We start from the raw sequence: 24,243 nt of genomic DNA, 5'->3' as shown, positions 1-24,243 counted from the left end.
ATCGCTGCTATATCAGTCGCTTGTTTTTCAACATGTTGAAAAACAAGCGACTGCAACGATCAGCCGACATGAACGATGTCGGCTGATCGTTGCACTCTATTCCACGGAACGATTATCGTCCGTAGCGGTCGATATCGTCCGAAAACGAACGATAATCGTGCCGTGGAATAGGGCCCTAAGGCTATGTGGGAATCCTGGATATAGTCATTGGCTGTACCCATGTTTTCCAGACAACCTTAGAGCTTTATCCACGTTCAGCAGCCCCAGCTAATGACATGCCGAACGTTCGGGTTCAGATGGACTCCAGCTGCTCCAGGGTCGCTCATCTCTAGTGGAGACCAACCCCGGAGCTCAGTGGAGACCGACTGCCAGTGCTTCCTGGAGAGGGCGGTAGAACTGAGCGTGCCCAATGAGTCTATAGCTCTTATATAGGACATTATCAGGGATACTTGCACATTGTAAATATGTTTAATATCCCATAATGCATCAGTCTAGACCCAGACTATAGCAGGGGGCCATGCTTTCTTCCGCTAAAACACATAAACTTTATCCCAAAAAAATTTCCTTCAAATAAGCTGGTGCCAGAGATTTATAATCAGCTGCTGTATGTCCTGCAGGAAGTGGTGTATTCTCTCCAGTCTTCCAGTACTCATCAGCTGCTGTATGTCCTGCAGGAAGTGGTGTATTCTCTCCAGTCTTCCAGTACTCATCAGCTGCTGTATATCCTGCAGGAAGTGGTGTATTCTCTCCAGTCAGACACAGTGCTCTCTGCTGCCACCTCTGTCCATGTCAGGAACTGTCCAGAGCAGCAGCAATCCCCTTACAAAACCTCTCCTGTTTTGGACAGTTCCTGACATAGACAGAGGGGGCAGCAGAGAGCACTGTGTCAGACTGGAGAGAATATACCACTTCCTGCAGGACATACAGCAGCTAATAAGTACTGGAAAACTGGAGATTTTGCAATAGAAGTAAATTACAAATCTATATAACTTTCCCACACCAGGTGATTTGAAACGTTTTTGACAAGAGGTGACTGCCACCTTAACAATCTACAATATGGATATCATTGCTGACTATGGCTTGCCATTAGGAACTAAAGACTAGTTAACCCAAGGTTCTCATTTTTGAGAGCTGAGTGCATGGGACCACCCAGTAACCATATCCTGCACCAAGAGGAACGCCACCGAGAGCTTGTGAATGTGACGACTAGAAGAAGATCGGAATATATGTGCTCCACACTGATGAGGGGCAACACCCCGGGGCGGCTGTCTGTGGATGGATACCTGGCCTTGGGATTTCCCTGGTCATATGGTCAGACTCGTAAGTGCCACTTAATATGGTGGGGTTGGTGGTCTCCATACAGGAGCCATCCCCTTGCTGATCTTTCCCTGGAGAGATATCTGGCCAGTCCTGTGTGGTGAGACTCGTAACTGAGGCTGCGCTGAGCTTTTTGCGCATTGATGTTTCCCAGGGGGCAATGCACCTAGGATATTGTATTGAGCTGTGTAACCGGCAGCCGCCAATGTCTTCTTTGGCCGGCCTCCCTGAGATCACTGATCTGTTTGCCATGATCCTATCAGGTTTGTAATGGCGACCATACTGGTTTAGTTTTAACTCTCGTAACCAACTTCTTACCTTCCACAGGAGTTATGAACGTTTGACGATGACCAATTGTAACAAAGCTCTTTACAGGAATTACCTTTTATAGGTTTTTGTAGATAGACGGAAAGGTTTGGTGATGCCGCTTGTCTCCGGCCGACCCCGTGAGATCTTGAGAGGACGCAGTCTACATATATGTCCCAGAAGTCCTGCGCCAAACCATCAAAGAGAGCGTTGTGCTTGGGATTGGCCGATTCTTTCAGGTAGAGCATGAAGTCCCAGAGCCCCATGATGGTATCGGCCACTCGCAGCTTCTTCACCTCCACCAGCTTCCGGGACGCCGCCTCCCAGCACTCATGGTCAATCTCTCCCAGACTCCCGGAGCTCAGATGTCCAGGAGATTCCTTGTTATACACAGCTCTGGCATAGATGGAGGTCACCATGAGGAGGTAGATGAGCTGGAGGGACCAGCTGCTCGTGGTGGATTCCATAACCCGTCTACAAGCTGCAGTAAAGAACGACAGTCGGTGAGATGATCAGTAACAATCGAGACAATTACAATGTTTTCCACTTTAATTGAAGAATGCTAAAAGTCTATCTTATGTACGCAGCTCCTATGCAGACCTATGTGTATCCATGGTTAGAAGCCCTGCGTGGTCTGATCCAACAGGCGTGTGTTCTTTCTCTACTTGATGTCCTACAGGGGGAGAAGGACATTGGTAGCTTAGCATTGTAGGATCAGACTACACAGGGTTTGTTTGTAGTCTGTAACCATGGAAACACATAGGTGTGGTCTAGACAACCAGTATATTTTATTAATAAGAGTGTACTGTATGTTCTCCTTCAGCGGACTTGGCAGCTCCCCCGTTATAGCTGCTGTAGACCATATCCCCTGCATTGTTTCCCAGGCACAGCGCCATACATATGGAAGTGGCTGTGTCTGATATTGCAGGTCAGTCCCATACACCGTATAAGCGCAGAAAGACAATCCCAAATCCATCTGAATCGGTGGAACGATCTAACGACGGGACATCAGTATTAGAATCCCCCCTTACAGTCTTCTCTGTAGTATTGTCCCATTGCACAGTCTGACATTGAGCCGCACACTGGCACAGTACTGCCCCCCATTGTCTGACATTGAGCAGCACACTGGCACAGTACTGCCCCCATTGTCTGACACTAAGCAGCACACTGGCACACTACTGCCCCCATTGTCTGACATTGGGTCGCACACTGGCACAGTACTGCCCCCCATTGTCTGACATTGAGCAGCACACTGGCACAGTACTGCCCCCATTGTCTGACATTGAGCAGCACACTGGCACAGTACTGCCCCCATTGTCTGACATTGAGCAGCACACTGGCACAGTACTGCCCCCATTGTCTGACATTGAGCAGCACACTGGCACAGTACTGCCCCCATTGTCTGACATTGAGCAGCACACTGGCACAGTACTGCCCCCCATTGTCTGACATTGAGCAGCACACTGGCACAGTACTGCCCCCATTGTCTGACATTGAGCAGCACACTGGCACAGTACTGCCCCCATTGTCTGACACTGAGCAGCACACTGGCACAGTACTGCCCCCATTGTCTGACATTGAGCAGCACACTGGCACAGTACTGCCCCCATTGTCTGACATTGAGCAGCACACTGGCACAGTACTGCTACCATTGTCTGACACTGATCAGCACACTGGCACAGTACTGCCCCCATTGGCTGACATTGAGCAGCACACTGGTACAGTACTGCCCCCATTGTCTGACATTGAGCAGCACACTGGCACAGTACTGCCCCCATTGTCTGACATTGAGCAGCACACTGGCACAGTACTGCCCCCCATTGTCTGACATTGGGCAGCACACTGGCACAGTACTGCCCCCATTGTCTGACATTGAGCAGCACACTGGCACAGTACTGCCCCCATTGTCTGACATTGAGCAGCACACTGGCACAGTACTGCCCCCATTGTCTGACATTGAGCAGCACACTGGCACAGTACTGCCCCCATTGTCTGACACTGAGCAGCACACTGGCACACTAATGCCCCCATTGTCTGACATTGAGCAGCACACTGGCACACTACTGCCCCCATTGTCTGACATTGAGCAGCACACTGGCACAGTACTGCCCCCATTTTCTGACAATGATCAGCACACTGGCACAGTACTGCCCCCATTGTCTGACATTGAGCAGCACACTGGCACAGTACTGCCCCCATTGTCTGACATTGAGCAGCACACTGGCACAGTACTGCCCCCATTGTCTGACATTGAGCAGCACACTGGCACAGTACTGCCCCCATTGTCTGACATTGGGCCGCACACTGGCACAGTACTGCCCCCATTGTCTGACATTGAGCAGCACACTGGCACAGTACTGCCCCCATTGTCTGACATTGAGCAGCACACTGGCACAGTACTGCCCCCATTGTCTGACATTGAGCAGCACATTGGCACAGTACTGCCCCCATTGTCTGACATTGGGCCGCACACTGGCACAGTACTGCCCCCATTGTCTGACATTGAGCAGCACACTGGCACAGTACTGCCCCCATTGTCTGACATTGAGCAGCACACTGGCACAGTACTGCCCCCATTGTCTGACATTGAGCAGCACACTGGCACAGTACTGCCCCCATTGTCTGACATTGGGCAGCACACTGGCACAGTACTGCCCCCATTGTCTGACATTGAGCAGCACACTGGCACAGTACTGCCCCCATTGTCTGACATTGAGCAGCACACTGGCACAGTACTGCCCCCATTGTCTGACACTGATCAGCACACTGGCACAGTACTGCCCCCATTGTCTGACATTGAGCAGCACACTGGCACAGTACTGCCCCCATTGTCTGACAATGATCAGCACACTGGCACAGTACTGCCCCCATTGTCTGACACTGATCAGCACACTGGCACAGTACTGCCCCCATTGTCTGACATTGAGCAGCACACTGGCACAGTACTGCCCCCATTGTCTGACAATGATCAGCACACTGGCACAGTACTGCCCCCATTGTCTGACACTGAGCAGCACACTGGCACAGTACTGCCCCCATTGTCTGACATTGAGCAGCACACTGGCACAGTACTGCCCCCCATTGTCTGACATTGAGCAGCACACTGGTACAGTACTGCCCCCCATTGTCTGACACTGAGCAGCACACTGGCACAGTACTGCCCCCATTGTCTGACATTGAGCAGCACACTGGTACAGTACTGCCCCCCATTGTCTGACATTGAGCAGCACACTGGCACAGTACTGCCCCCCATTGTCTGACACTGAGCAGCACACTGGCACAGTACTGCCCCCATTGTCTGACATTGAGCAGCACACTGGCACAGTACTGCTCTCCATTGTCTGACATTGGGCCGCACACTGGCACAGTACTGCCCCCATTGTCTGACATTGAGCAGCACACTGGCACAGTACTGCCCCCATTGTCTGACATTGAGCAGCACACTGGCACACTACTGCCCCCATTGTCTGACATTGAGCAGCACACTGGCACAGTACTGCCCCCCATTGTCTGACATTGGGCCGCACACTGGCACACTACTGCCCCCATTGTCTGACACTGAGCAGCACACTGGCACAGTACTGCCCCCATTGTCTGACATTGAGCAGCACACTGGCACAGTACTGCCCCCCATTGTCTGACACTGAGCAGCACACTGGCACAGTACTGCCCCCATTGTCTGACACTGAGCAGCACACTGGCACAGTACTGCCCCCATTGTCTGACACTGAGCAGCACACTGGCACAGTACTGCCCCCATTGTCTGACATTGAGCAGCACACTGGCACAGTACTGCTCTCCATTGTCTGACATTGAGCAGCACACTGGCACACTACTGCCCCCATTGTCTGACATTGAGCAGCACACTGGCACACTACTGCCCCCATTGTCTGACATTGAGCAGCACACTGGCACAGTACTGCCCCCATTGTCTGACACTGATCAGCACACTGGCACAGTACTGCCCCCATTGTCTGACACTGAGCAGCACACTGGCACAGTACTGCCCCCATTGTCTGACATTGAGCAGCACACTGGCACACTTCTGCCCCCATTGTCTGACACTGAGCAGCACACTGGCACAGTACTGCCCCCATTGTCTGACACTGAGCAGCACACTGGCACAGTACTCAGCAGTCCTGTTTCCCTCACACTCCACTTATGGGGACACCGGGGACAGGGACGGATTTGGCGCCATATGAATGTGTTTGGCTTCTAGCACTGACAAGGAGAAGGGGAGAACCTAGTCTCCAATCATTGGTCTTACAAAGCCTCTATAGCTTTAGCTTTGGCTCTCCAGGCATGATGGGAGTTCCCCATCCCTGGTCTATGGCCTGCAGTATTGTCCATTGAGTTTGCTGTATGTAACGTTCCCTTAAAGGGGCTGTCCAGGGAGCGGAGATAACTGAGGCCTCATGTCTGGAATGTCAGCCGTCTCCTGCTCCCCGGACACATCTCTCTATATAAGCGGGAACCCCAGCACAGTGGTCTACTGGTTCCTACCTATAGGGGGCGCTAGAGGGACAGGTCTCTTCCTGCTGGAGGAGACCCCATTAGCATGCTCTTCCCCCTCCAGCAGACGAGTCTCTCAGAGTGGTGTACACAGGGAGGAGGACAATACAGGTTACACTCTGTTTCCTCTTTGATAAGTGGCGGCCGTATATATATATATATATATATATATATATATATATATATATATATGGCACTGGCAGCGGGAAGTGCTCTCTCCTATTCTCTCTTCGAGAGCCCGGAACATTCCGTTATACAGGACAATGGGATGCAGCGCACGTTCTTCTCCCACCTGGCTCCTCTATCATCTCATGGTCTTTATACGGCTGTGTTCACACGGGTTTCTAATTGCAATTATTGACTACAATGCCCGGAATGGATTAGAGACGTCTCAGTCCGTCCTTCATACGTGTCCGTTCTCCTCCATTCCCGGCTTTATATTCAATTATTGCAATTGAAACCATATGACCACGTCCTAGAAGCCCTATGAGAGCCCTAGGGAAGCAGGATCTCCTCTCCTGTGTGTGCAGTGTATAGAGATATAGGGGCAGGATCTCCTCTCCTGTGTGTGCAGTGTATAGAGATATAGGAGACAGGATCTCCTCTCCTGTGTGTGCAGTGTATAGAGATATAGGGGCAGGATCTCCTCTCCTGTGTGTGCAGTGTATAGAGATATAGGGGACAGGATCTCCTCTCCTGTGTGTGCAGTGTATAGAGATATAGGGGCAGGATCTCCTCTCCTGTGTGTGAAGTGTATACAGATATAGGGGGCAGGATCTCCTCTCCTGTGTGTGCAGTGTATAGAGATATAGGGGCAGGATCTCCTCTCCTGTGTGTGCAGTGTATAGAGATATAGGGGGCAGGATCCCCTCTCCTGTGTGTGCAGTGTATAGAGATATAGGGGGCAGGATCTCCTCTCCTGTGTGTGCAGTGTATAGAGATATAGGGGGCAGGATCCCCTCTCCTGTGTGTGCAGTGTATACAGATATAGGGGGCAGGATCTCCTCTCCTGTGTGCAGTGTATAGAGATATAGGGGAGCAGGATCTCCTCTCCTGTGTGTGCAGTATATAGAGATATAGGGGGCAGGATCTCCTCTCCTGTGTGCACTGTATAAAGATATAGGGGGCAGGATCTCCTCTCCTGTGTGCAGTGTATAGAGATATAGGGGGCAGGATCTCCTCTCTTGTGTGTGCAGTGTATTCAGATATAGGGGAGCAGGATCTCCTCTCCTGTGTGTGCAGTGTATGGAGATATAGGGGGCAGGATCTCCTCTCCTGTGTGTGCAGTGTATGGAGATATAGGGAGCAGGATCTCCTCTCCTGTGTGTGCAGTGTATAGAGATATAGGGGGCAGGATCTCCTCTCCTGTGTGTGCAGTATATTAGAGATATAGGGGGCAGGATCTCCTCTCCTGTGTGTGCAGTGTATAGAGATATAGGGGGCAGGATCTCCTCTCCTGTGTGTGCAGTGTATAGAGATATATGGGGAGCAGCCTCACTCCTGTGCTGATCATTCGCTACAATGTAACAATAACGTTGCAGCCAGAAGACAGAAACAATGTGACCGAGCACGACAATCGGTAATATACAACATATATAGTGAGATGTTATACAGCGACTGCCTGGAACATGTCATCAGTATATACTACTATGTAGCTTATATATACAGGATGAGGATGAGTTGGTGTGACTTACCTGCAGGGATTCAAATATTACCTGCAAAATAATAACAATAACATGAGAATATACATTATAAAACATGGAAATATTAAATATCTATCTGAGAGGATTATAAGATACTATGGACTGTTATACACCCTATTATACCCAATCCTGCCCCTAACCCCGTATACACCCTCCTCCCCACATGGAGATAGGAGAGAGATAGATAGATAGATAGATAGATAGATAGATAGATAGATAGATAGATAGATAGGAGATAGATAGATAGATAGATAGATAGATAGATAGGAGATAGATAGGAGATAGATAGATAGGAGATAGATAGATAGGAGATAGATAGATAGATAGATAGATAGGAGATAGATAGATAGATAGGAGATAGATAGGAGATAGATAGGTAGGAGATAGATAGATAGATAGATAGATAGATAGATAGGAGATAGATAGATAGATAGATAGATAGATAGATAGATAGATAGATAGATAGGAGATAGATAGATAGATAGATAGATAGGAGATAGATAGATAGATAGGAGATAGATAGATAGATAGATAGATAGGAGATAGATAGGAGATAGGAGATAGATAGGAGATAGATAGATAGGAGATAGATAGATAGATAGATAGATAGGAGATAGATAGATAGATAGATAGATAGATAGATAGATAGATAGATAGGAGATAGATAGATAGATAGATAGGAGATAGATAGATAGATAGATAGATAGATAGATAGATAGATAGATAGATAGATAGGAGATAGATAGGAGATAGATAGATAGGAGATAGATAGATAGATAGATAGATAGGAGATAGATAGATAGGAGATAGATAGATAGATAGGAGATAGATAGATAGATAGATAGGAGATAGATAGATAGATAGATAGGAGATAGATAGATAGATAGATAGATAGGAGATAGATAGATAGATAGATAGGAGATAGATAGATAGGAGATAGATAGATAGATAGGAGATAGATAGATAGATAGATAGGAGATAGATAGATAGATAGATAGATAGATAGATAGATAGATAGATAGATAGATAGATAGGAGATAGATAGATAGGAGATAGATAGATAGATAGATAGATAGATAGATAGATAGATAGGAGATAGATAGATAGATAGATAGATAGGAGATAGATAGATGCGGGTTGAGCTCTTACAGACCTGTAGAAGCTTGGGATGAGATGATGAGAGGTGAGGAGTGGGACTGCCAGGAGACTTATATATTGGAGACCCTCCTACGGTCCTGCGTCACATCAGGGGGGCCTGTAACTCTCTGAGTCAGTAATATTCCTACCGTAGAACAACGTCTTGTGTTGAGATCACTAATGTGAGGCGTGTGCCGAGGGATGAGAAGTCCCAGGGCGCAGACAGGAACAGTCACAGGACCTGGAGTGAAGCAATTTTTTTATCTTATATTTTTGTGCATTTAATGTTGTTGGGATTATGTGACATCAGTGCCTACACCACCTGCACCCTGTTACCTGCACCCTGCCACCTGCACCCTGCTACCTGCACCCTGCCACCTGCACCCTGCTACCTGCACCCTGCCACCTGCACCCTGCTACCTGCACCCTGCCACCTGCACCCTGCTACCTGCACCCTGTTACCTGCACCCTGCCACCTGCACCCTGCTACCTGCACCCTGCTACCTGCACCCTGTTACCTGCACCCTGCCACCTGCACCCTGCCACCTGCACCCTGTTACCTGCACCCTGCCACCTGCACCCTGCTACCTGCACCCTGCTACCTGCACCCTGCTACCTGCACCCTGTTCCCTGCACCCTGTTACCTGCACCCTGCCACCTGCACACTGCTACCTGCACCCTATTACCTGCACCCTGCCACCTGCACCCTGCTACCTGCACCCTGCTACCTGCACCCTGCCACCTGCACCCTGCTACCTGCACCCTGCCACTTGCACCCTGCTACTTGCACCCTGCCACCTGCACCCTGCTACCTGCACCCTGCCACCTGCACCCTGCCACCTGCTACCTGCACCGTTACCTGCACCCTATTACCTGCACCCTGCCACCTGCACCCTGCCACCTGCACCCTGCTACCTGCACCCTGTTACCTGCACCCTATTACCTGCACCTTGCTACCTGCACCCTGTTACCTGCACCCTGTTACCTGCACCCTGTTACCTGCACCCTGCTACCTGCACCGTTACCTGCACCCTGCCACCTGCACCGTTACCTGCACCCTGCTACCTGCACCCTGCCACCTGCACCCTGTTACCTGCACCCTGTTACCTGCACCCTGTTACCTGCACCCTGCACCCTGTTACCTGCACCCTGTTACCTGCACCCTGTTACCTGCACCCTGCCACCTGCACCCTGTTACCTGCATCCTGCCACCTGCACCGTTACCTGCACCCTGCCACCTGCACCGTTACCTGCACCCTGCTACCTGCACCCTGCTACCTGCACCCTGTTACCTGCACCCTGCCACCTGCACCCTGTTACCTACACCCTGCCACCTGCCACCTACACCCTGCCACCTGCACCGTTACCTGCACCCTGCTACCTGCACCCTGCCACCTGCTACCTGCACCGTTACCTGCACCCTGCTACCTGCACCCTGCCACCTGCACCCTGCCACCTGCACCGTTACCTGCACCCTATTACCTGCACCTTGCTACCTGCACCCTGTTACCTGCACCCTGCCACCTGCACCCTGCTACCTGCACCCTGTTACCTGCACCCTGTTACCTGCACCCTGCCACCTGCACCCTGCCACCTTCACCCTGCCACCTGCACCCTGCCACCTGCACCCTGCCACCTGCACCCTGTTACCTGCACCCTGCCACCTGCACCCTGCCACCTGCACCCTGCTACCTGCACCCTATTACCTGCACCTTGCTACCTGCACCCTGTTACCTGCACCCTGTTACCTGCACCCTGCCACCTGCACCCTGCCACCTGCACTCTGTTACCTGCACCCTGCCACCTGCACCCTGCCACCTGCACCCTGTTACCTGCACCCTGTCACCTGCACCCTGTTACCTGCACCCTGTTACCTGCACCCTGCTACCTGCACCCTGTTACCTGCACCCTGTTACCTGCACCCTGCCACCAGCACCCTGCACCCTGCTACCTGCACCCTGCTACCTGCACCCTGTTACCTGCACCCTGCCACCTGCACCTGCCACCTGCATCCTGTTACCTGCATCCTGCCACCTGCACCCTGTTACCTGCACCCTGTTACCTGCACCCTGCCACCTGCACCGTTACCTGCACCCTGCCACCTGCATCGTTACCTGCACCCTGCTACCTGCACCCTGCCACCTGTTACCTGCACCCTGCCACCTGCACCCTGTTACCTACACCCTGCCACCTGCTACCTACACCCTGCCACCTGCACCGTTACCTGCACCCTGCTACCTGCACCCTGCCACCTGCACCCTGCCACCTGCACCCTGCCACCTGCACCCTGCCACCTGCTACCTGAACCCTGCCACCTGCTATCTACACCCTGCCACCTGCTATCTGCACCATGTTACCTGCACCCTGTTACCTTCACCCTGCCACCTGCTATCTGCACCCTGCCACCTGCTATCTGCACCCTGCCACCTGCTATCTGCACCCTGCCACCTGCACCCTGTTACCTGCACCCTGCCACCTGCTATCTACACCCTGCCACCTGCTATCTGCACCCTGCCACCTGCACCCTGTTACCTGCACCCTGCCACCTGCTATCTACACCCTGCCACCTGCTATCTGCACCCTGCCACCTGCACCCTGTTACCTGCACCCTGTTACCTTCACCCTGCCACCTTCACCCTCCCACCTGCTATCTACACCCTGCCACCTGCTATCTGCACCCTGCCACCTGCACCCTGTTACCTGCACCCTGCCACCTGCACCCTGCCACCTGCTATCTACACCCTGCCACCTGCTATCTGCACCCTGCCACCTGCACCCTGTTACCTGCACCCTGTTACCTGCAGCCTGCCACCTGCACCGTTACCTGCACCCTGCTACCTCCCACCTGCACCCTGTTACCTGCACCCTGTCACCTGCTACCTACACCCTGCCACCTGCACCCTGTTACCTGCACCCTGCCACCTGCACCCTGTTACCTGCACCCTGCCATCTGCACCCTGCCACCTGCACCCTGTTACCTGCACCCTGCCATCTGCACCCTGCCACCTGCTATCTACACCCTGCCACCTGCTATCTGCACCCTGTTACCTTCACCCTGCCACCTGCTATCTACACCCTGCCACCTGCTATCTGCACCCTGCCACCTGCACCGTTACCTGCACCCTGCCACCTGCTATCTACACCCTGCCACCTGCTATCTGCACCCTGCCACCTGCACCCTGTTACCTTCACCCTGCCACCTGCACCCTGCCACCTGCACCCTATTACCTGCACCCTGCCACCTGCACCCTGCCACCTGCACCCTATTACCTGCACCCTGCCACCTGCACCCTGCCACCTTCACCCTGCCACCTGCACCCTGCCACCTGCACCCTATTACCTGCACCCTGCCACCTGCACCCTGCCACCTGCACCCTGCCACCTTCACCCTGCCACCTGCACCCTGCTCTGGAGTCATTATCTGTTTAATATCCTCAGTGTCCGTCTGTTCTCTTGGCTCCAGAATCGGCTGATAGTTTGTCGCTTGCTGAGTGTTTTACATGGCCTCTAACCTTTCAATGAGCGTTTTAGATTAAAGGGGTACTCCACACATACATAACTTCTGATATGTTGCCGCCCATGGTGAGACTAACAATTCCTTCCATACTTGTTATTATCTATTCTCCTCCCCCCTCCCGTCTGAGACAGCTGATGTAAACAAGTCCCTGGCAGGCTGTATCTGCAACATTGTAGTTTCTTTGTAATGGATTAGTCACATTGAGTTCATCAGCAACTTGACCTCAGATGAATCCTCCCAACATTACAAATGTTACAATGCTACAATGTTGCAGATACAGCCTGCCAGGGACTTGTTTACATCAGCCGTCTCAGAAGGGAGGGGGGAGGGGGAGACAGAGAGAAAAGCTCACACACAGAATTTAGTGTCTTCAGCAGAAAGCAGCAGCTGAGAACTGGGGGAAGGAGACTGAATAGCTAACAACAAGTAGGGAAGGAATTGTTAGTCTCACCATGGGCAGCAACATATCAGAAGTTATGTGTGAGTGGAGTACCCTTTTAAGCCGCTGTGTGCATATGAGGAGCAGCACTTCTTCTGGCCATTATAAAACTTGTATTTGGTGTTTTCACCAGTTTTCCCCTCTGTCGGCTCCGGCCCCATCTCTTATTTCCAGTTGTTCTTGAGCTCATGGATGTATAGTATCTGCCATAATGTCTCCCATACTCTGCATGTAAGAGGGATCCTGCTCCACTATATACAAGACTGATGGGGATGTGTGAATGGCCCCCATACTATGGCAACGGCCCCCATACTATGGCACCGGCCCACATACTATGGCACCGGCCTACATACTATGGCACCGGCCCACATACCATGGCACCGCCCCCCATACTAATGGCAACGACCCCCATACTATGGCACCGGCCCCCATACTATGGCACCAGCCCACATACTATGGCAATGGCCCACATACTATGGCATCGGCCCACATACTATGGCACCGGCCACATACTATGGCACCGGCCTACATACTATGGCACCAGCCCACATACTATGGCATCAGCCCACATACTATGGCACCAGCCCACATACTATGGCACCAGCCACATACTATGGCACCGGCCCACATACCATGGCACCAGCCACATACCATGGCACCAGCCCACATACTATGGCACCGGCCCACATACTATGGCAATGGCCCACATACTATGGCACCGGCCCACATACTATGGCAATGGCCCACATACTATGGCATCAGCCCACATACTATGGCACCGGCCCACATACTATGGCACCAGCCCACATACTATGGCACCGGCCCACATACTATGGCACCAGCCACCAGCCCACATACTATGGCACCAGCCCACATACTATGGCACCAGCCATCAGCCCACATATTATGGCACCAGCCCACATACTATGGCACCGGCCCACATACTATGGCAATGGCCCACATACTATGGCACCGGCCCACATACTATGGCAATGGCCCACATACTATGGCACCAGCCCACATATTATGGCACCGGCCCACATACTATGGCACCAGGCCACATACTATGGCACCAGCCCACATACTATGGCACCGGCCCACATACTATGGCAATGGCCCACATACTATGGCACCGGCCCACATACTATGGCAATGGCCCACATACTATGGCATCAGCCCACATACTATGGCACCAGGCCACATACTATGGCACCAGCCACCAGCCCACATACTATGGCACCAGCCCACATACTATGGCACCAGCCACCAGCCCACATACTATGGCACCAGCCACCAGCCCACATACTATGGCACCAGCCCACATACTATGGCACCAGCCCACATACTATGGCACCAGCCATCAGCCCACATATTATGGCACCAGCCCACATACTATGGCACCGGCCCACATACTATGGCACCGGCCCACATACTATGGCAATGGCCTACATACTATGGCACCGGCCCACATACTATGGCACCGGCCCCCATACTATGGCACCAGCTCACATACCATGACACCAGCTCACATACCATGACATCAGCCCACATACTATGGCACCGGCCCACATACTATGGCACCGGCCCACATACTATGGCACCGGCCCACATACTATGGCACCAGCCACATACTATGGCACCCGCCCACATACTATGGCACCAGCCACATACTATGGCACCAGTCCACATACCATGGCATCAGCCCACATACCATGGCACCGGCCCACATACTATGGCACCGGCCCACATACTATGGCACCCGCCCACATACTATGGCACCCGCCCACATACTATGGCAACCGCCCACATACTATGGCACCAGCCCACATACTATGGCACCAGCCCACATACTATGGCACCAGTCCACATACTATGGCACCAGTCCACAAACTATGGCACCAGCCCACATACTATGGCACCAGCCACATACTATGGCACCAGCCCACATACCATGGCACCAGCCCACATACTATGGCACCAGTCCACATACTATGGCACCAGTCCACAAACTATGGCACCAGCCCACATACTATGGCACCAGCCCACATACCATGGCACCAGCCCACATACCATGGCACCAGTCCACATACTATGGCACCAGTCCACATACTATGGCACCAGCCCACATACCATGGCACCAGCCCACATACCATGGCACCAGTCCACATACTATGGCACCAGTCCACATACTATGGCACCAGTCCACAAACTATGGCACCAACCACCATACCATGGCACCAACCACCATACCATGGCACCGGCCACCGTCTGTAACACTGTAGCACCTTTTGCTTTAGACTCCTGACACAACTTTTGTTGCCTATTTGTGAACGTGTTTTTTGGCTCACAAAGTCATAGAAGAACTTCCTTACAGCAGCTGTTCTTAATGGAAATACATAGCCATTATTCTTGACTGAAAACACGTGGGCCTGGCCTCACTGTGCTCATATCCCTTATCACTTATTACTGGGTAATAAGGAAATGACTTATTGGTTAAATAATGATTTTATGTTAAAAATATTTTTTATAATTTTTTTCTACTTTCTATTTTTCTATCTATATTATAAAATAATCCTGAGAATAGAAAATAAAAGCAATACTTACCTGTCCCGAGTCCCCTGCAGCTCCTGTTTCGCTCCGTCTGGCCCCCGATCTTCTCTGGCTCAGTGGCTGCCCCTGCTCCCCAACGCTCACCTTAAAAGTAGAAAGAGAGAAGATCAGAGGACAGAGCTGATCAGGAGCGGCGGGGGATCAGGGCTGGGTAAGTATAGCCTCTATCTTCTATTTTCTAATTTACTAACATACTTTCTGTATCAATTCCTCGGATTGTAGAGACCTTCATTGTTCGCTTCCAGGGGATACAATCCTTCCCTGGTCATGTGATGTAGCAAAAGCTTTGGCTGTCCAGGAATGATGGGAATTGAAGTTTTGCAACAGCTGGACGGCCGGAGTTTGACGTCCCTGTCCTAGGGGGTATGTAGGGGGAAACGTTATTTTATTGCTGCAGGAACAGAAGCTGAGACTAGTCATCTGGGCGGAGCCAGCCCATAACTGGTCGTGGCTCTCTGCCTGTCAGTGCGCTCTGCAAGGATGATTGACAGGCAAAGAGGCAGCAGCCCAGAGGGCACTTATATACCCCAGAGGCAGCAGACCAGAGGGCACTTATATACCCCAGAGGCAGCAGACCAGGGGACACGTATATACCCCAGAGGCAGCAGCCCAGGGGGCACTTATATACCCCTGAGACAGCAGCCCAGAGGGCACTTATATACCCCAGAGGCAGCAGACCAGGGGACACGTATATACCCCAGAGGCAGCAGCCCAGGGGGCACTTATATACCCCAGAGGCAGCAGACCAGGGGACACGTATATACCCCAGAGACAGCAGACCAGAGGGCACTTATATACCCCAGAGGTAGCAGACCAGGGGGCACTTATATACCCCAGAGGCAGCAGCCCAGAGGGCACTTATATACCCCAGAGGCAGAAGACCAGAGGGCACTTATATACCCCAGAGGCAGCAGCCCAGGGGACACGTATATACCCCAGAGGCAGCAGACCAGGGGGCACTTATATACCCCAGAGGCAGCAGACCAGGGGGCACTTATATACCCCAGAGGAAGCAGACCAGAGGGCACTTATATACCCCAGAGACCAGGCCTGCATTTAGAGTTCATGCTGCCCTAGGCACTTTGCACGCAGAGGCGCCCCCCCCCCCCCACACGTTGCTGTACATGCATGGTATATACCCTGGCACTTGGGTGTTGCTCTGCTTGATGCCCGCTGTTCTCATCAAACAGACGTAATGGAGGGAGGAAGGAGGCCGGGGACGTCTTAGTTTGGGGATCGGTTCTGTCCAGTGTGGGACTGGGGGACCTGGGGCCCACCAATATACAACCAGTGAGACACGACATGCTGACCCGCTCCTTTCCTGAATTCATCTGTATCTGTGACAAATCTCAGAACAACCTCCATTTATACAGCTCTCAGGGTATGCTGGGAGTTGTAGTCTCTGAGAGGACAACCCTGTAATAAATCACTGTGTGCAGAGTCTCCTGGTGGCTGCAATCTGTGGGTGACAACCATCAGCCCTGAAGGTCCAGTAATACATCTGTCTACAGCGGCAGCTATCAGAGGATTGTAGTGCTGTACTATAACTCCCAGCATATCCTGAGGGCCGCAGACTGTCAGTACATGCTGGGAGTTGTAGTGCCTGCAGCTGTTGTAGTTGGGTCCTAGGTGCATTATACACTGGATGCTTTGTGGCACATAAGAATAAAGAGATCTGTGGTGGCTCAGTGCTGGGAAGTGACCCCAGAACATCACTAATAGGGGATAGAACAAAAACATCTCCCCCTATCCCTATTAGTGATGTTCTGGGGTCACTTCCCTGCACTGAGCCCCCACAGATCTATGTATTCTGATATGCCACAAAGCCTCCAGTGTATGATGCACCTAGGACCCAACTACAGCAGCTGCAGGCACTATAACTCCCAGCATATCCTGAGGGCTGCAGACTGTTCTGGGAGTTGTAGTGCATGCAGCTGTTGTAGTTGGGTCCTGGAGGCGTTGTGGGAAATCAGAATACATAGGTCTGTGGGGGCTCAGTGCAGGGAAGTGACCCCAGAACATCACTAATAGGGGATAGGGGGAGATGTTTTTGTTCTATCCCTATTAGTGATGTTCTGGTGTCACTTCCACACACTGATCTCCCACAACGCCTCCAGTGTATAATGCACCTAGGACCCAACTACAACAGCTGCAGGCACTACAACTCCCAGCATTTACTGACAGTCTGCAGCCCTCAGGATATGCTGGGAGCTGTAGTGCCTGCAGATCTTGTAGTTGGGTCCTAGTTTAAAAGTTTGCGCTAGTGTACTGTAGTGACCGCAGGGCTGTGTCAGTACACTACCGCAAATACACTGACCCATTGAGACCCCAATGGTACACAGGCTCTGCACACTATAGAAGTGATTACAGTGCAGTTACTAATGACTCACAGGTGACGTCTTCTCAAATTGCCGTCGCTCACTTTTTGCTTTCTTCTCCATATGGCGCAGCATCATGAAGGCTGGGGTCAGGGGAGACGCTGAGGGTTAGGTGGAGAGGCTGGGGGGGGGGCAGGGGAGAGGCTGGGGGGCAGGGGAGAGGCTGAGGGTTAGGGGGAGAGGCTGAGGGTTAGGGGGAGAGGCTGGGGGGGGGCAGGGGAGAGGCTGGGGGTTAGGGGAGAGGCTGAGGTTTAGGGGGAGAGGCTGGGGGGGGCAGGGGAGAGGCTGAGGGTTAGGGGGAGAGGCTGAGGGTTAGGGGGAGAGGCTGGGGGGGGCAGGGGAGAGGCTGGGGGTTAGGGGAGAGGCTGAGGGTTAGGGGGAGAGGCTGGGGGGGGGGGGCAGGGGAGAGGCTGAGGGTTAGGGGGAGAGGCTGAGGGTTAGGGGGAGAGGCTGAGGGTTAGGGGGAGAGGCTGAGGGTTAGGGGGAGAGGCTGAGGGTTAGGGGGAGAGGCTGAGGGTTAGGGGGAGAGGCTGAGGGTTAGGGGGAGAGGCTGGGGGGGCAGGGGAGAGGCTGGGGGTTAGGGGAGAGGCTGAGGGTTAGGGGGAGAGGCTGGGGGGGGCAGGGGAGAGGCTGGGGGCAGGGGAGAGGCTGAGGGTTAGGGGGAGAGGCTGGGGGTTAGGGGGAGAGGCTGGGGGTTAGGGGGAGAGGCTGGGGGGGCAGGGGAGAGGCTGGGGTCAGGGGAGAGGCTGGGGGTTAGGGGGAGAGGCTGGGGGCAGAGGAGAGTCTGGGGGGGCAGGGGAGAGGCTGGGGGCAGGGGAGAGGCTGGGGGTTAGGTGGAGAGGCTGGGGGGGCAGGGGAGAGGCTGGGGGGGGCAGGGGAGAGGCTGAGGGGTAGGTGGAGAGGCTGGGGGCAGGGGAGAGGCTGGGGGGGCAGGGGAGAGGCTGGGGGGGGGGGGCAGGGGAGAGGCTGAGGGTTAGGTGGAGAGGCTGGGGGCAGGGGAGAGGCTGGGGGTTAGGTGGAGAGGCTGGGGGGTTAGGTGGAGAGGCTGGGGGTTAGGTGGAGAGGCTGGGGGGCAGGGGGAGAGGCTGGGGGGGGGCAGGGGAGAGGCTGGGGGTTAGGTGGAGAGGCTGGGGGTTAGGTGGAGAGGCTGGGGGGCAGGGGAGAGGCTGGGGGGGGGCAGGGGAGAGGCTGGGGGGGCAGGGGAGAGGCTGGGGGTTAGGGGAGAGGCTGAGGGTTAGGGGGAGAGGCTGGGGGGGCAGGGGAGAGGCTGAGGGTTAGGTGGAGAGGCTGGGGGGCAGGGGGAGAGGCTGGGGGGGGCAGGGGAGAGGCTGGGGGGCAGGTGAGAGGCTGGGGGGGCAGGGGAGAGGCTGGGGGGGCAGGGGAGAGGCTGGGGGGGGCAGGGGAGAGGCTGGGGGGCAGGTGAGAGGCTGGGGGGGCAGGGGAGAGGCTGGGGGGGCAGGGGAGAGGCTGGGGGGGCAGGGGAGAGGCTGGGGGTTAGGTGGAGAGGCTGGGGGGGCAGGGGAGAGGCTGGGGGGGGCAGGGGAGAGGCTGGGGGGCAGGTGAGAGGCTGGGGGGGCAGGGGAGAGGCTGGGGGGGCAGGGGAGAGGCTGGGGGTTAGGTGGAGAGGCTGGGGGGGGCAGGGGAGAGGCTGGGGGGCAGGTGAGAGGCTGGGGGGGCAGGGGAGAGGCTGGGGGGGCAGGGGAGAGGCTGGGGGTTAGGTGGAGAGGCTGGGGGGGCAGGGGAGAGGCTGGGGGGCAGGTGAGAGGCTGGGGGGGCAGGGGAGAGGCTGGGGGGGCAGGGGAGAGGCTGGGGGGGCAGGGGAGAGGCTGGGGGGGCAGGGGAGAGGCTGGGGGGGCAGGGGAGAGGCTGGGGGTAGGTGGAGAGGCTGGGGGGGGCAGGGGAGAGGCTGGGGGGCAGGTGAGAGGCTGGGGGGGCAGGGGAGAGGCTGGGGGGGGGGCAGGGGAGAGGCTGGGGGGGCAGGGGAGAGGCTGGGGGGGGGCAGGGGAGAGGCTGGGGGGGCAGGGGAGAGGCTGGGGGGGCAGGGGAGAGGCTGGGGGTTAGGTGGAGAGGCTGGGGGTTAGGTGGAGAGGCTGGGGGGGCAGGGGAGAGGCTGGGGGGCAGGTGAGAGGCTGGGGGGGCAGGGGAGAGGCTGGGGGGGCAGGGGAGAGGCTGGGGGGGCAGGGGAGAGGCTGGGGGTTAGGTGGAGAGGCTGGGGGTTAGGTGGAGAGGCTGGGGGGGCAGGGGAGAGGCTGGGGGGCAGGTGAGAGGCTGGGGGGGCAGGGGAGAGGCTGGGGGGGGGCAGGGGAGAGGCTGGGGGGCAGGGGAGAGGCTGGGGGGGCAGGGGAGAGGCTGGGGGTTAGGTGGAGAGGCTGGGGGGGCAGGGGAGAGGCTGGGGGGCAGGGGAGAGGCTGGGGGGGCAGGGGAGAGGCTGGGGGTTAGGTGGAGAGGCTGGGGGGGCAGGGGAGAGGCTGGGGGTTAGGTGGAGAGGCTGGGGGGGCAGGGGAGAGGCTGGGGGTTAGGTGGAGAGGCTGGGGGGGCAGGGGAGAGGCTGGGGGTTAGGTGGAGAGGCTGGGGGTTAGGTGGAGAGGCTGGGGGGGCAGGGGAGAGGCTGGGGGGCAGGTGAGAGGCTGGGGGGGCAGGGGAGAGGCTGGGGGGGCAGGGGAGAGGCTGGGGGGGCAGGGGAGAGGCTGGGGAGAGACCGGGCGGCCAGGAGCAGGATGGGAAGGCAGGCTGGTTCCCTCCCCCCATGTAGTGCCGAGGTCCGGGGTCCGGGGTGCGGGGTGCGGGGTCCGGGGCCGAGCTTCCGGCACACATAGCTTGACAGAGGCCGGAAGCTCACAGCTGCAGCCCCGCGGTCCCGGATCTTCTCTCCTGCTCGGCGATGACGTCACATCACGTGAGCGCCGCCGAGCAGGAGAGAAGATCGGGCATCGCGGGGCTGCAGCTGTGAGCTTCCGGCCTCTGTCAAGCTATGTGTGCCGGAAGCTCGGCCCCGGACCCCGGACCTCGGCGCTGCATAGGGGGAGGGAGCCAGCCTGCCTGCTGCCCATCCTGATCCTGCTCCCGGACGCTCCCCCTCCCCGGCGCGGACTAGGCACCCGTGGGCCGGTGCCTACAAAGATTTTTTTTTTTTTTTTTTTTTTAAATAATAAAAAAAAGTGTTCCCTGCAGGTGCCGCCCCCCGTAGGGCGCCGCCCTAGGCACCGGACCACGGGTGCCTAGTGACAAATACGGCCCTGCCAGAGGCAGCAGCCCAGAGGGCACTTATATACCCCAGAGGCAGCAGCCCAGAGGGCACTTATATACCCCAGAGGCAGCAGCCCAGAGGGCACTTATATACCCCAGAGGAAGCAGACCAGGGGGCACTTATATACCCCAGAGGAAGCAGACCAGAGGGCACTTATATACCCCAGAGGAAGCAGACCAGAGGGCACTTATATACCCCAGAGGCAGCAGCCAGAGGGCACTTATATACCCCAGAGGCAGCAGCCCAGAGGGCACTTATATACCCCAGAGGAAGCAGACCAGGGGGCACTTATATACCCCAGAGGAAGCAGACCAGAGGGCACTTATATACCCCAGAGGAAGCAGACCAGAGGGCACTTATATACCCCAGAGGAAGCAGACCAGAGGGCACTTATATACCCCAGAGGCAGCAGCCCAGAGGGCACTTATATACCCCAGAGGAAGCAGACCAGGGGGCACTTATATACCCCAGAGGAAGCAGACCAGGGGGCACTTATATACCCCAGAGGAAGCAGACCAGAGGGCACTTATATACCCCAGAGGAAGCAGACCAGAGGGCACTTATATACCCCAGAGGAAGCAGACCAGAGGGCACTTATATACCCCAGAGGCAGCAGCCCAGAGGGCACTTATATACCCCAGAGGCAGCAGCCCAGAGGGCACTTATATACCCCAGAGGAAGCAGACCAGGGGGCACTTATATACCCCAGAGGAAGCAGACCAGAGGGCACTTATATACCCCAGAGGCAGCAGCCCAGAGGGCACTTATATACCCCAGAGGCAGCAGCCCAGAGGGCACTTATATACCCCAGAGGAAGCAGACCAGGGGGCACTTATATACCCCAGAGGAAGCAGACCAGAGGGCACTTATATACCCCAGAGGAAGCAGACCAGAGGGCACTTATATACCCCAGAGGCAGCAGACCAGAGGGCACTTATATACCCCAGAGGAAGCAGACCAGAGGGCACTTATATACCCCAGAGGAAGCAGACCAGAGGGCACTTATATACCCCAGAGGCAGCAGACCAGGGGACACGTATATACCCCAGAGGAAGCAGACCAGAGGGCACTTATATACCCCAGAGGAAGCAGACCAGAGGGCACTTATATACCCCAGAGGAAGCAGACCAGAGGGCACTTATATACCCCAGAGGAAGCAGACCAGAGGGCACTTATATACCCCAGAGGCAGCAGACCAGGGGACACGTATATACCCCAGAGGAAGCAGACCAGAGGGCACTTATATACCCCAGAGGAAGCAGACCAGAGGGCACTTATATACCCCAGAGGAAGCAGACCAGAGGGCACTTATATACCCCAGAGGCAGCAGACCAGGGGGCACTTATATACCCCAGAGGCAGCAGACCAGGGGGCACTTATATACCCCAGAGGAAGCAGACCAGGGGGCACTTATATACCCCAGAGGCAGCAGACCAGGGGGCACTTATATACCCCAGAGGAAGCAGACCAGAGGGCACTTATATACCCCAGAGGCAGCAGACCAGGGGGCACTTATATACCCCAGAGGCAGCAGACCAGGGGGCACTTATATACCCCAGAGGAAGCAGACCAGAGGGCACTTATATACCCCAGAGGCAGCAGACCAGGGGGCACTTATATACCCCAGAGGAAGCAGACCAGAGGGCACTTATATACCCCAGAGGAAGCAGACCAGGGGGCACTTATATACCCCAGAGGAAGCAGACCAGGGGGCACTTATATACCCCAGAGGAAGCAGACCAGGGGGCACTTATATACCCCAGAGGTAGCAGACCAGGGGGCACTTATATACCCCAGAGGTAGCAGACCAGAGGGCACTTATATACCCCAGAGGAAGCAGCCCAGGGGGCACTTATATACCCGAGACAGCAGACCCATATATATACCCAGTCCTGGCACCATTGTATAAGCCCTGTACACACAGCCCTGGGATTCATCTGGAGGAGATAGAACTGATGACTCCTCCCCTCATTACATGCGGTTATACAGAGCAGTAAGGCGCAGTTCACACCGGCATCATGGTCTCTGGTTATTACAGGCAGATCTTATATTATCTGACTCCTCAGCTGCAGGGCATGTATATTCTGCATAGGGTCCCACAGAAATCTGTCCCGGTTGCTATTGGTTACCTACACCCCGCCATGGCTGTGTGTGTGGCCGGAACTGATGTGCGGTGCTGTAGTTCCCGGCGGGCGGAGTAGCGAGTGCACCGTCTCCTCAGTGACATTCCCGGCGTCCTGGCAGCATGGTGCTGTGCGGCCGAGCTCTCCTGCGGAAGGTGCGGGATATACCGGGGTGATGTGTATATATCCCCGTCCTGTCAGCATGGTGCGGTATATACCGGGGTGATGTGTGTGTGTGTATGTATGTATATATATATATATATATATATATATATATATATATATATATATATATCCCCTTCCTGGCAGCATGGTGCGGTATATACCGGGGTGATGTATATATGTATACTCATCCTGTCAGCATGGTGCGGTATATACCGGGGTGATGTATATATGTATACTCATCCTGTCAGCACGGTGCAGTATGTACTGGGGTGATGTGTGTGTGTGAGTATATATATATAAAATTATTATTTTTTTTTTTAACCTGTCCTGTCTCCAGTCCGACACAGTGCTCTCTGATGCCACCTCTGTCCATGTCAGGAACTGTCCAGTCTTCCAGTACTTATCAGCTGCAGTATGTCCTGCAGGAAGTGGTGTATTCTCTCCAGTCCGACACAGTGCTCTCTGATGCCACCTCTGTCCATGTCAGGAACTGTCCAGTCTTCCAGTACTTATCAGCTGCTGTATGTCCTGCAGGACGTGGTGTATTCTCTCCAGTCTGACACAGTGCTCTCTGCTGCCACCTCTGTCCATGTCAGGAACTGTCCAGAGCAGCAGCAAATCCCCATAGAAAACCTCTCCTGCTCTGGACAGTTCCTGACATGGACAGAGGTGGCAGCAGAGAGCACTGTGTCAGACTGGAGAGAATACACCACTTCCTGCAGGACATACAGCAGCTGATGAGTACTGAAAGACTGAAGACTTTTTTTTTTTTATAGAAGTAAATTACAA

The 24,243-nt window shown here is 54.7% G+C and overlaps 2 protein-coding genes across 12 annotated transcripts in view; one reads left to right on the top strand and one right to left on the bottom strand.

Moving 5' to 3' along the window:
• FAM237B (family with sequence similarity 237 member B) overlaps positions 1-24,243 on the bottom strand; it is a 25,990-nt gene that overhangs the window by 1,358 nt on the left and 389 nt on the right. Inside the window, exons 1-6 of one of the 9 annotated variants that reach the window (XM_069959527.1) lie at positions 23,203-23,230; positions 15,737-15,897; positions 15,536-15,625; positions 8,992-9,216; positions 7,830-7,850; positions 1,700-2,104 (exon numbers count right to left, since the gene is read on the bottom strand). In XM_069959527.1, the coding sequence (XP_069815628.1) occupies positions 1,700-2,090 (391 nt within the window). In that variant the 5' untranslated portion in view covers positions 2,091-2,104; positions 7,830-7,850; positions 8,992-9,216; ... (1 more) ...; positions 15,737-15,897; positions 23,203-23,230. Of the gene's footprint in view, positions 1-1,699; positions 2,105-7,829; positions 7,851-8,991; positions 9,217-15,535; positions 15,626-15,736; positions 16,231-17,931; positions 18,015-23,202; positions 23,231-23,295; positions 23,393-24,243 lie in introns of those variants that run through there. The other 8 variants (XM_069959529.1, XM_069959528.1, XM_069959533.1 and 5 more) reach the window with 8 other exon arrangements.
• The window catches only part of GTPBP10 (GTP binding protein 10), a 15,013-nt gene continuing 14,145 nt past the window's right edge, over positions 23,376-24,243 (top strand). Inside the window, exon 1 of one of the 3 annotated variants that reach the window (XM_069959523.1) lies at positions 23,376-23,444. In XM_069959523.1, the coding sequence (XP_069815624.1) occupies positions 23,412-23,444 (33 nt within the window). In that variant the 5' untranslated portion in view covers positions 23,376-23,411. Of the gene's footprint in view, positions 23,495-23,681; positions 23,737-24,243 lie in introns of those variants that run through there. The other 2 variants (XM_069959524.1, XM_069959525.1) reach the window with 2 other exon arrangements.

Source organism: Dendropsophus ebraccatus, chromosome 2, assembly GCF_027789765.1.
Source record: "Dendropsophus ebraccatus isolate aDenEbr1 chromosome 2, aDenEbr1.pat, whole genome shotgun sequence".
NCBI classification, from domain to species: domain Eukaryota; kingdom Metazoa; phylum Chordata; class Amphibia; order Anura; family Hylidae; genus Dendropsophus; species Dendropsophus ebraccatus.
Note: the sequence above shows the minus strand (reverse complement) of the source record. Positions and strands in the feature narration are given on the sequence as shown.